The 12,399-nt window shown below is 38.3% G+C and overlaps 1 protein-coding gene across 1 annotated transcript in view; it reads right to left on the bottom strand.

Moving 5' to 3' along the window:
• Window positions 1-2,542: 2,542 nt before the first annotated feature.
• The window catches only part of DDX43 (DEAD-box helicase 43), a 43,196-nt gene continuing 33,339 nt past the window's right edge, over window positions 2,543-12,399 (bottom strand). The window contains exons 11-16 of the mRNA XM_007945204.1: window positions 11,659-11,746; window positions 9,613-9,740; window positions 9,295-9,404; window positions 4,816-4,954; window positions 4,187-4,274; window positions 2,543-2,659 (exon numbers count right to left, since the gene is read on the bottom strand). Coding sequence (XP_007943395.1) covers window positions 2,543-2,659; window positions 4,187-4,274; window positions 4,816-4,954; window positions 9,295-9,404; window positions 9,613-9,740; window positions 11,659-11,746 — 670 coding nt within the window. The remainder of the gene's footprint in view (window positions 2,660-4,186; window positions 4,275-4,815; window positions 4,955-9,294; window positions 9,405-9,612; window positions 9,741-11,658; window positions 11,747-12,399) is intronic.

Raw genomic sequence — 12,399 nt, 5'->3', positions numbered from 1 at the left:
TTTTTTTTTTTTTTTGCCTCCAAATGATTTTGAGTTTTGTTCCACATTGTTCTCCCTCTCTATGCAGGATCTCGTACATCCCTTCCAAGTCCTTCCATCTTCTTTTGATGCTTCCTGCATCATTCAGTATTTTACCCATAGAATCTTTCAATATTGCTATTTGAGGCTTAAATTTTTTCTTCAGTTCTTTCAGCTTGAGAAATGCTGAGTGTGTTCTTTCTTTTTGGTTTTCTAACTCCAGGTCTTTGCACATTTTATTATAACAATTCAATTTCTCTTCTTGAGCTTCTCTTTGAAATCTTCTGTTCAGCTCTTTTAGCTTGTCATTTCTTCCATTTGCTTTAGCTACTCTCCATTCAATGGCAAGTTTCAGAGTCTCTTCTGACATCCATTTTTGTCTTTTCTTCTTTCCTGTCTTTTTAATGACCTCTTGCTTTCTTCATGGATGTTCTTGATGTCATCCCACAATTCCTCTGGTTTTCGGTCATTGGTGTTCAATGCATCAAATCTATTCTTTAGATTGTCTCTAAATTCAGGAGGGATATTATCAAGGTCATATTTTGGCTCTCACGGACTTGTTTTAATTGTCTTCAGCTTCAACTTGAACTTGCATATGAGCAGTTGGTCTGTGCCACAATCAGCTCCTGGTCTTGTTTTGGCTAAAGATATTTAGCTTCTCCATTGCTTCTTGCTACAGATGTAGTCAGTCTGGTTCCAGTGTACTCCATCTGGTGAAGTCTATGTGTATAACCACTGTTTGTATTGTTGAAAAATGTATTTGCAATGAATGAGTCGTTGGTCTTGCAAAATTCTATCTTGTGATCTCCAGCATTATTTCTATCACCAAGGCCGTATTATCCAACTATGGGTGATCCTTCTTTGTTTCCAACTTTTGCATTCCAATCACCAGTGATAATCAGCACATCTTGATAGCATGTTTGGTCAATTTCAGACTGCAAAAGTTGGTAAAAAATCTTCAATTTCTTCATCTTTGGCTTTGGTGGTTGGTGAATAAACTTGAGTAATAGTAGTATTAACTGGTCTTCCTTGCAGGTGTATGGATATTATCCTATCACTGACAGCACTATACTTCAGGATAGATTTTGATACATTCTTTGTGATGATGAATGCCATGCCATTCTTCTTCATTTTGTCACCGCCAGCATAGTAGATCATATAATTGTCTGATTCAAAATTGGCAAAACCAGTCCATTTCAGCTCACTAATGCCTAGGATCTCAATCTGTATGTATTCCATTTCATTTTTGACAACTTCCAATTTTCCTAGATTCATACTTTGTACATTCCACGTAATGATTATTTATGGATGTTTGCAGCTGTTTCTTCTCATCTTGAGTCATGCCACATCAGCAAATGGAGGTCCTGAAAGCTTTACTCCATCCACATTAAGATCAGCTCTACTCTGAGGAGAAAGCTCTTCCCCAGTCATATTTTGAGTGCTTCCAATCTGAAGGGCCCACCTTCTGGCACTATGTTGGACAATGTTTCGGGGCTATTCATAAAGTTTTCCAGTAATATATCAGACAATGTTTCACTGCTATTCATAAGGTTTTCACTGGCCACTTCTTTGAGAAGTAGATGGCCCCTTTCTTCTTAGTCTGGAAGCTCCGCTGAAACCTGTCCACTATGGGTAACCCTGCTGGCATTTGAAACACCAGTGGGATAGCCTCTAGCCTCACATCAACAAACAAGCTACCACAGTACAACAAACTTACAGACAAGTTCATCTCCCTTAGCTGTTCCAAACTGTTCTGCTCACTTCTTGGTCTCCCTCAGCCACTCCAAATCTGCCATACCGGCCCGCTTCCTTCCTGGTCTTAGTGGGAAGTATTTTGTTTTTAACACTTAAGAAGACATCTTAAAGACAGTTCACATGTTCTTTAACAACTGCAGAGTATACCAATGTGACATAATTTATTCATCTAGCTCCAAGAATTTATGTTGTTGTCTTTACTACTACAAACGTTGTTGTTGTTATGTGCCATCGAGTCGGACCCAACTCACAGTGACCCCTTCTTGGGTTGCTGAGGCAGTATCACTACGGAAGAAGATTGTCCTATCTTCCTTCCGAGGAGCGGCTGGTGGGTTTGAACAGCCAGCCTTCTGGTTAGCAGTCAAGTGTTATAGGCACTATGCCACCAGAGCTCCTACTACAAACATTACTACTATAAATTTTTACCTGTATCTGCAAATATATTTCTAGAATACATTCCTAGGAGAGGAATTCCTGAATTAAAGGGTATATGTATTTGCAATTGATATATTACCAATAATTTATAGCTCTACCAACTCAATTATAGATCTTTCTAATTTTATTCTCTCACCGTTACATTAGTACAACTGCTAAACCTAAATAAAATACTGTGAGAGTAACACTTGTTGAAAAGACTCCTAGAGATACTGCTGACTGAATTCTGCCTACAAATAAAGCCTAGTTTAAGAAAAAGCAGGCATTTGAAAGTCCATGAATTAGTTATTTAAGTTTTACCTCCAGTGGTCTGGTACCACTTTTAATATACACATTAATAATAAAACTTCTTGGATTTTCCTTGAGGTCTTTCCGATTTTTTTTCTGTTTCCTTTTTCTGTTTATTGGCCTTATATCTCTCAGCCATTGACACAAGATCCTCTGGGACACTCTGAAATCATTAAATGTGTTGTTAGGATTCTGAGTATTTTCTTTCACTATTATAGCTTTTCTACTGTCTTAGTTCTTTGTTGTTGTTGTTTTGTGCCGTCAAGTCAGGCCCGACTCATAGTGACCCCTCCTCGGGTTTCCGAGGCAGTATCACCACGGAAGTAGATTGACCCATCTTCCTTCCAAGGAGTGGCTGGTGGGTTTGAACCACCAGCCTTCTGGTTAGCAGTCAAGTGCTTGTAGGCACTATGCTACCAGAGCTCCTTCTTAGTTTTTTAGTGCTGCTATAACAAATACCGCAAGTGGGTGGCTTTAACAAATGGGAATTTATTCTTTTACAGTTTAGGAAGCTAGTTCAGAGTGCTAGCTCTAGGAGCTGGATGAAGGCCCCTTCACCTTGGACTTCAGCTCTGCCTCTTGTTCCAGGCCCACTGGAGCCAGAGGCTTCTAACTCATGCAGCTGCAGGAGCTGAGGCCGACAAACCCAGGATTGGCAGATAAAAATGGCACAATGCAAAGATCAGGCAACAGAGGAGGCCACAAGCCCAAGTCCAGGAACTGGAGATGAAGACTGAACCAAATGCAAGATTCTTTCTATATATACTGGAAGCAAACCATATCCAGAAGGCACTCTCCTTTAACTGTTTAACTGCTCACAGCAGATTCCACCATGGAGGTGATGGACACAACGGCATAGTCTTATCACGGAAAATGACTGCATTCAGCTGCCAAGCCACTCAAGTCACACCCCAGCCAAGCTGACACACAACCTTAACATCTACAATATGCTAAAAAGCACCCAAATTATTTTCACCAGAGAAATCTGTACAACTATTAGGTAACATTTTTACATTTTTCAGACAGAATGAAATTTGTCTTCCTGTCTATTAACCCTTAAATCCATCCTAAGGCTATAAAACCAGACTTGATCTTAAAAACGTCCATCATTATTATTCCCTTGCTTATATAGCCCTCTAGGCGGTTCAAACCCACCAGCCACTCCTCGGAAGGAAGGTTGGGCAATCCTACTTCCGTAGTGATACTGCCTCGAAAACCCAAGGAGGGGTCGCTATGAGTCGGGGCCGACTCGACGGCACACAACAACAACAACAACAACAGGTGCTACCCAGTGCCCTCACCATGTCCTTATCTAGTGCTACTTTCTGCATATTCTCTCTCACCTCTGGGCTTGAATATGTTCCTTCTGCTGGAATACTTTCCTCATCTTCTAGGGCTCTCCTTACCCCCACACCTCCTTGGTTTCTTCCTCAGCAAGGCTTTCACTGAGCCATCTCCATTACATTAGGTTCCCTAGTTACATGCTCCTCATACATAGTTCCTTATGTTTGCCATGCTATAGCCCTCACAGCATGTTTAATTACTTGTTTAATATCTGTCTTGGGAAGCAGTAAGCTCCATGAGTAGGGCACTTCTCCACAATGACATTCCCAGCAACTAGCATAAACAAAATGATGGAACATTATAAAAGTGATTAGAGGTAGACTTCTAATGAGTGGCATATTCTTACCTGATTTGCTCTTTCCAGAATATTAATCAGTTCAGTGGCAACCCTCCAGTCATTTCTTGTGATAAGGGTAATGGACACACCAGTTCTCCTTTAAGGGGCAGGAGGAGAAAAACTTATGAATTTGTTTTATAATTTGTATTCATGATTCAGTTAGCAAAAGAACAGAATAAAGACCAACAGCAAAACCTCAAGTTTTTCCATACAAATCCCAATATTTATTATGTATTAAGAATTAAGGTCATGCAAACCAATTTGAAATCTGAACAACCTGCAATTGTTTAAAATGTTCTTAGGAAGAGGACAAAGTCCTCTCTCATATGCATGCCAATTAAGAGAATTTGTCACCAACATTCAGAGTAGCCACTGGATGCAGCTTAATGTTGGGACACTATAGAGATGAAGCAAAGAGTAGAATCAGAAGCAGCTTGGTGAGGCTAATCATGGAGGGATCTGGTTGAATCTGCAGCAGACCAACTCGACATGGATAAAGTAACTCAAGCAGATTTTGGGAAGAAGCAGACAGCAAACAGTAAAAGAGAACTAAATGGTTTCTTGGACAAGGATAGTATCAGAGGGGAGTAATGAGATGGATTGGAATTCCACTTTTAAGAGAGACTGTGCTTACTCACCCTGCTCGTCCAGTGCGCCCTACTCTGTGGACATATTCTTCAATGTTCCGGGGGAAATCATAATTATAGACATGGGTAACATCATGGACATCAAGACCTCGGGAAGCTAAGTCAGTAGCAATCAATATTCTCACTTTACCTAAAGAGTAAAGTCATGTGCATATGGATACATTTGGCATAAATCAACACAAGACATATATGAAAAGTATATATTCCCTTATTATTTCATCAGATGAATTACTATTGCTTAGATTAACATGCTTACTAAGATACTGAAAATGGGAAAGGAATACTTAATGTCCCTTTAAAAAAAGCAAACTGTCCATTTACAACATAATAGATATCACAGTTCAGCAAATGGTCCCTGAAACTGAAAGAGTTCAAGAATGAATAAATATCTTAAAGCTAAAAAACTACCATTTTAAAGTATAGAATAATATAGGCTAAACATGGTTTTGGAAAAGAACCTGGAAGAAAGGGACAAGTTATTCAAAATGAATGTTAAAAACATTCCTGAGATTAAATTGTTGTTGTTGTTGTTGTTATGTGCCGTCGAGTCGGCCCCGACTCATAGCGACCCCTCCTTGGGTTTCCGAGGCAGTATCACTACGGAAGTAGGATTGCCCAACCTTCCTTCCGAGGAGTGGTTGGTGGGTTTGAACCGCCAGCCTTCTGGTTAGCAGTCAAGTGCTTTAGCCACTATGCTACCAGATTAAATTAGGGCATACCAAAATGTCACCTCTACATTAACATTAATGTTTTATCTGGAGACTTGGGATTATAGGGCACTTTCTATACTATGAAAACAAAAATCATTATAAGCCCTGTGTTCAAGTAATCTAACCGGGTTCCAGAACAAAACCCATAAAATATTTAAAGGAATATGAAAACTTCTAGCACTCAAAATGTAAAATTCACATTTTCTGGCATCCAATCAAAAAAGGAAACAGAAAAACATGACGCATAACTAGAAGAAAAAAAAAAATCAATAGAAACAAATCCAGAAACAACACCAATGATAAAATTAGTAAAAAGTTAATTAACAGTCACAATAACTATACTACTTACCACCTCAAAACCCAAAGGGGGTCTCTATGAGTCAGAATCGACTCGATGGCAGTAAGGTTTTTTTTTTTTTTTTTAAAAAAAAAAAAAAAACTATATTAAAAGGAGCTCTGGTGGCATAGTGCCTAGGGCGTTTAACTGCTAACCAGAAGGTTGGCTGTTCAAACCCACCAGCCACTCCACGGAAGGAAGACTGGGCAATCTACTTCTGTAAAAATTTACTGCCTCAGAAACCCAAAGGAGGTCACTATGAGTTGGAATCAACTCAGTGGCAGTGAGTTTGTTTTTATTTTTTTAATAACTATATTCAAGGAGTTTGGGTAGTACAGTGGTTAAAGCATTCACCTGCTAACCAAAAGGTCACTAGTTTGAACCTACCAGCTGCTCTTTGGGAAAGATGAGGCAGTCTGCTTCTATAAAGAGTCAAAGCCTTGGAAACCCAATAGGCAGTTTAACTCTGCCCCATAGGGTCACTATGAGTCATAATCGACTCAATGGCAGTGTGCTTGACTTAATTTTTTGGTATAACTATATTCTGTACATTCAAGGGGATAGACAAAAGCTTGAATATGTAAAGGGAAGATATGGAAGATAAGACATAAGTCAAACTTCTAGAGATGGAATAAAACAATGGGATGAAAAATACATTGGATGAGACTAACAGCAGATTAGTGTGGAAGAAAAGATCAGTGAACTAATTTGAAGAACTAATTTGAAGACATAACAAGACCTATACAAAATGGAAGAGAAAAATGACTGAAAAAAGGAACAGAACATCTGTGAGTAATGAGACAACTTCAAGAGGGCTAATATACACGCAATTATTAGAGTTCCTGGAACAGGAGGAAATAGGAACACTATTTGAAGAAATAATGCCCAATTTTCCATATTTGATGAAAATTACAATCCCACAGATGCAAGAATCTCGGCAAACCTCAAGCAGATAAAACATGTAAGTATATCACAATCAATAGGTTGTAGCCGTTAAGTTGTGTGTCAACTTGGCTGGGCCTGGTTCTGAGTGGCTGGGCAGTTGGTTATAGTTATTCCCTACAATAAGATTGGCAATCAGCTCCATGGTGGAATCTGTCACAAGCAGCTGACTAACTGCTTTAGGGATGTGGTCTGCTTTCAGTATACAAGCAGCAGCTTTGGGAATGGGCTGCAGCTTTTTGGCATGCTTGGACTCTGCATGTAGCTGAGTCTTCATTTAGAAGCCTGCCAGCCTGCCAGGTTTCTCTGGACTTGAACTAGTAGTCTGCTGTGTTGTTTGGTAATATTGGGACTGTGCTATTTTACTTGTTGACCTTGAGCTTGTTAGCCTTAGCAGCTAGCAGCTACCTGAGTAAAGAGATTCCTTTAGGTCCAGTATGCTGGGAACAAGAGGCAGAGCTGAAGCCCAAGGTTGAGGAGCTTTCATCCAGCCCCTAGAGCTGGCACTTTGATCTTGAACTTCTATCCTCCAAAACTGTAAGAGCATAAATCCCTGTTTGTTAAAGTCATCCCATTTGTGGTATTTTCTGTGAGAGCAGCATGAAGTCACCACAACAACATGTTTAAAATCAGTGATATTATTTGAAGTAAACTATGATAAGTTAAAGATGCACACTGCAGACATTGAAGCAACCACTAGAGTAGAAAACAAAGAAGTATAGCTAATAAGCTAATAAATGAGATAACAATGGAATCATAAAAATAATCCAAAAGAATGTAGAAAAAAAAGTGATATAAAAAGATGGGACAAAATATAAACAGGAATATGGTAGGTATAAATGCAAAGTGATCTACAGTGAGAAACTGCACAGCAGTGGATACCTGGGAATGGAGGAGAAAATGAGGGATAGATCATAAAGGAATACCAGGAAACTTTCAGAGGTGATGGAAATGCTCATTGTCTTGATTGTAGTGGTAGTTTCATAGATGCATGTCAAACACAAACTCTACACACTTGACCCCTGAACAACATGGGTATGAACTGCATGGGTTCACCTACATGCAGCTTTATTTCAAGATACGGATCTTGGAGAAAGTTAAGAGGTTAACAGATACCACATCAGAGGAATTAACAGATGACGACTTGATGGAGATGAGTGCTTCTGAATCAGCACCAGACAATGAGCAAGATGCAGAAGCAGGACCAGAAAACAAACTACCATTGGACAATCTGGCAGAGGGGTTCCAATGATTTCAGATTGCCTTTGACTTCTTTTATGACATGGACCCTTCTACAATAAAGACACTGAAACTAAAGCAAATGGAGCAGGCAGGATTGGTACTGTATGGGAACATTTTTAGACAATGAAAAAGCAAAAAAGTCAGACAGAAATGACAACATATTTCCATAAAGTTACACTGACTGTGCCTGCCTCTCCTCCCTCCTCCACCCTTTCTACCTGAGACAGCACAACCAACCCCTCCTCATCCTCCTGCTCTTTAGCCTACTCAACATGAAGACTACAAGGATGAAGACCTTTATGATGACCCATTTCCACTTATCAACAGTAAATAATCATCTTGCCATACAGTTAATAAACTTATCTGTTTTGAATGAGTGTGAGTGTCTGTGTGAAAATCTAAAAATTGTACGTCAAGAACTGTTGATGATTATTGGTAAAGCTTCCAGTCAACAACAGGCTAATACTAGTTAAGTTTTGGGGGAGCCAAAAGTTACAGATTTTCAACTGCAGGGGGTTGGCGCCCCAATGCCTGTGTTGTTCAAGGGTCAACCACTGTACTTTAAATATGAGCAGTTTATTGTCTGTCAGTTTTAACTCAATAAAGACATAAAAAAAGGTGTGGTCAGAAATATTTTTATGTGCTTCAATCAGAACGATTGGGTTGAACATGGCCCTGGTCACTGTTACAGAAAAGGATTGTTTATCAGACCTCAGGATGAAATAATCCATAGAGCTAACCACTGAGCTCTGCTCAGCTTCCTTGCTTACCAAGCAATCTTTTTAATGGTCTGGCCTCCCAGCTACCATACACAAAGTAAGTGAACAGATATATCCCCCACTGAAAATTAATACCTTGGCAGCCTGCTTTAAACATCAGTCTTTTTTGAATTTGGCAGGTTAGTTCTGAGAGTCTGAAAAATATTTAGAGCTCTAATTTTTCGGAATTCAGGTAGCATAGTGCCTAAGGCACTTGACTGCTAACCAGAAGGCTGGCGGTTCAAACCCACCAGCCAATCCTCGGAAGGAAGGTTGGGCAATCTACTTCCATAGTGATACTGCCTCGGAAACCCAAGGAGGGGCCTCTATGAGTCAGGTCCGACTTGACGGCACATAACAAGAAGAAGTTTTGGGATCTGTAAGCTGAGGATAGATCTTAGAAATAGGTTCTGTCCCTCAGCAAAACCCAGGAATTGGACATACTTTTAAACTGCAACATATAGTGATTATATAAATGTACCTGTTTTGAAGTTCTCTAATGCTTTCTCCCGATCGTTCTGTTCTCTGTTGCCATGAAGGGACTCGACTGATATGTGTCGGAGAATCAGGTCACTTGATAAGTGGTCAGCACTGAAGTACAAGAAAGTTGGTGATCTTTAGTGCTATTCTAGTACCATCATTAATTCCCTAGTTTTACTTCTATTAGCAGAAACCTGGACTAAAATACTATAACAAACATACCCACCACCATTTGAAATTAGAATACAGACAGAACTAATCCTAAACAAACTCACTTGGACTGATGATCGTTAACAGAATAAAAGGAAAAAATACCTACACAGCTTTTCTGCTGACAAACACAATGACTTTGTCTTTGGGAGACATGCTCTCTAGAAAAATCTGAATATGACTTCGTTTTTCTTCTTCTGTGGTAACAATTATATTTTGCTTCACAGTATTTACAGCCTAAAGGATTCCAAAATCATAATACATTGACATTAGGCAGGAACCACACATATAAGCTCAAAATACATCTTATTCTATCACTGGTGAATATTTTAATAAACTATTGACAAGAAGAAAGACAGAGGTTTTGGAAAAATTGCCTGTGTCTACTTATGATTTATAGTTTTATCCTTTCACTTTTGTCATTCAAGTGCAAAATAAAAAAGTAGGGGATGCTTGAGAGCTTGGCAGAGAGTGTTGAAAGAAACTAGCTACCACAGGAAAAGAAAATAACCATGAGATGAAGCCAGGCTTACAAAGACTAGCATCTTGAGTTTGAGAAACTGCCCTTCCATTTATGATAAAAGAGTCTCAATTCAATTAGCATTTTGACAATTTAATACAACATTTCAAAACACCACTGGTACCATCCTTTAACCCAGAAAGAGATAAAATACTATCTCTTTAGATAAAATAGATTTTAGTAGTATTTAATAAAGGAAAAGAATTATACTTGCAGAAAGTAGTATAGAAATTATAGAAAATAATTACATGTGAATTTTTTAAAAAAGAATTATATTTGGCAACCCCTAATGAAATCACAAGAGCTCTGGTAGCATAGTGTCTACGGCATTTGACTGCTAACCAGAAGGCTGGTGGTTCAAATCCACCAGCCACTCCTCAGAAGGAAGTGGGCAATCTACTTCCGTAGTGATAGTGCCTCGGACACCCAAGGGAAGGGTCGCTATAAGTCACATTCGACTCTATGGCAGTGGGTTTGGGTTTTTTGTTTTTTGTTTTTTTTTGGTTTAATGAAATCACAGAGCTAGGCAGTGATCACCATTAGGTGAAAGGCCATCAGGGAATTTTATAATCAGACCAAAAACATCTGAACACGCTGAAAAATCTTAACATCACAAAGAGTGTTAGACTGACATTCCTCTTGAAGTGATACAAAAACAAGTAAATATCACAATTTCTGTAAAAAGAAGAAACAGAAACAACTCAGGATTTGATGAAGTTTCCATATCTAAGTACCACTTATAGGAACTTCAGGAATAGAGAACATATGAGACAACCCTGTGGGAATCAGCCAACTCTAGACTGTGAGAAACTCTATAAACAGTTTCTTCTGTCCATATAAATGGACACACACACATACAGATTGGGAGAGCTACAGATTAAAGATTAAGATTCATAATGACCAAATTTGCATATATCTAAACTTTGTTTAGATCCAGATTCTAACAGAATTTTTTAAAAAACGATCTACTATATTTCTGTATGGAAGATGAATTTGCTCTGTAAACTTTCACCCAAATCACAAAATTAAAAAAAGAAAAAGATCTACTATATTAAGAAAATATGAACACTAACAATCAACAAGCATATAGGGTGAACATTTACATCAGGTAGATACACTCCCTGGAGCATCAATCGTGGGAGAACAGTAGGGCAGTGTTCACCCAGGAAGACAGCTGGGAGGGAGGGGATCGGTGTCCATGTGAGGGAAGGACACAGGGAAGAGGTAACTACAAGGAGGAAGTGAGAAGAGTGCTGTTACATTCTGGGGAATTACAGTCAATGTCATGTCAATTTGACATGAATCAAAATGTGCATGAACTGCTGTCTGGAAAATGAATTTGCTCTGTAAGCTTTCACCCAAATCACAATAAAAATTAAAAAAGAAAATATGAAAACACTGACTGGATATTTGATGGTGTTGAGGGATTAAATTTTTAATGTGAGATAATAGTACTATAGTTATATAAAAAGTCTTCAGAGAGATATAATCAAGTATTGGTAGATAAAATTATATATATCTGGGATTTATCCTAAAATTGGAGAATGTGCAGAGTAGACATATCAAAACTGGTTGTGTTTAAAACTTCCATAACAAGGAATGCTTTTAAAAAGAGTACTAAATAAACAAGCTCACAACTAGATCCAAAGTGCCAACATATACAATCATAGGATCTCTCAAATAAGACTCTGCAAGTCGACGGACAGCATGTGGCCAAGTTGCACTGGAAAGAAAGCAGGATGCACAAAACATTAAGAATTTATTGTAAATGCAACATTATGAAAAGTTTCCTTAAGCATGCTATAAACCCATTATTCGTGAAAGACAAATATAGTACCTATTATCTGTTCAATGAGCAAAGCAGGTATTACAAATAATATAAATTTCACCAAGAATTGCCAAAGTATAATAAAAGTACTAAGTGAAACGTTTTAAATCATTAGGTTGAACAAACAATAGGTCTTCTAATCTATGAAAAGATTAGCTTTCTCTCTTGGGTTTTATATATACATATATATATAAAAACCCTAGTTCTCATACAATGACAACAGACAAAACTAAGTGCTTATGCCAATTGAAAATTATTTTAACGTGCTGATCAAAAAATGTGTAAATTCTAGGTATATATCCTAAAGAAGTGAGAGCCATGACAAGAACAGACATATGCACACCCATGTTCATCACAGCAATATTTACAATAGCAAAAAGTTAGAAACAGCGTAGGTATCCATCAACTGAGGAATGGATAACCAAACTATGGTACATACACACAATGGAATATTATACAACGCTAAAGAATAATGTAGAATCTACAAAACATTGCATAACGTGGATGGACTTGGAGGACATTATGCTGAGTGAAATAAGTCAATCACA

Source organism: Orycteropus afer, unplaced genomic scaffold, assembly GCF_000298275.1.
Source record: "Orycteropus afer afer isolate SDZICR_OR568_19922 unplaced genomic scaffold, OryAfe1.0 scaffold00133, whole genome shotgun sequence".
Lineage (NCBI taxonomy): Eukaryota > Metazoa > Chordata > Mammalia > Tubulidentata > Orycteropodidae > Orycteropus > Orycteropus afer.
The sequence above is the reverse complement of the archived record's forward strand: the minus strand, read 5'-3'. Positions and strand labels throughout refer to the sequence as shown.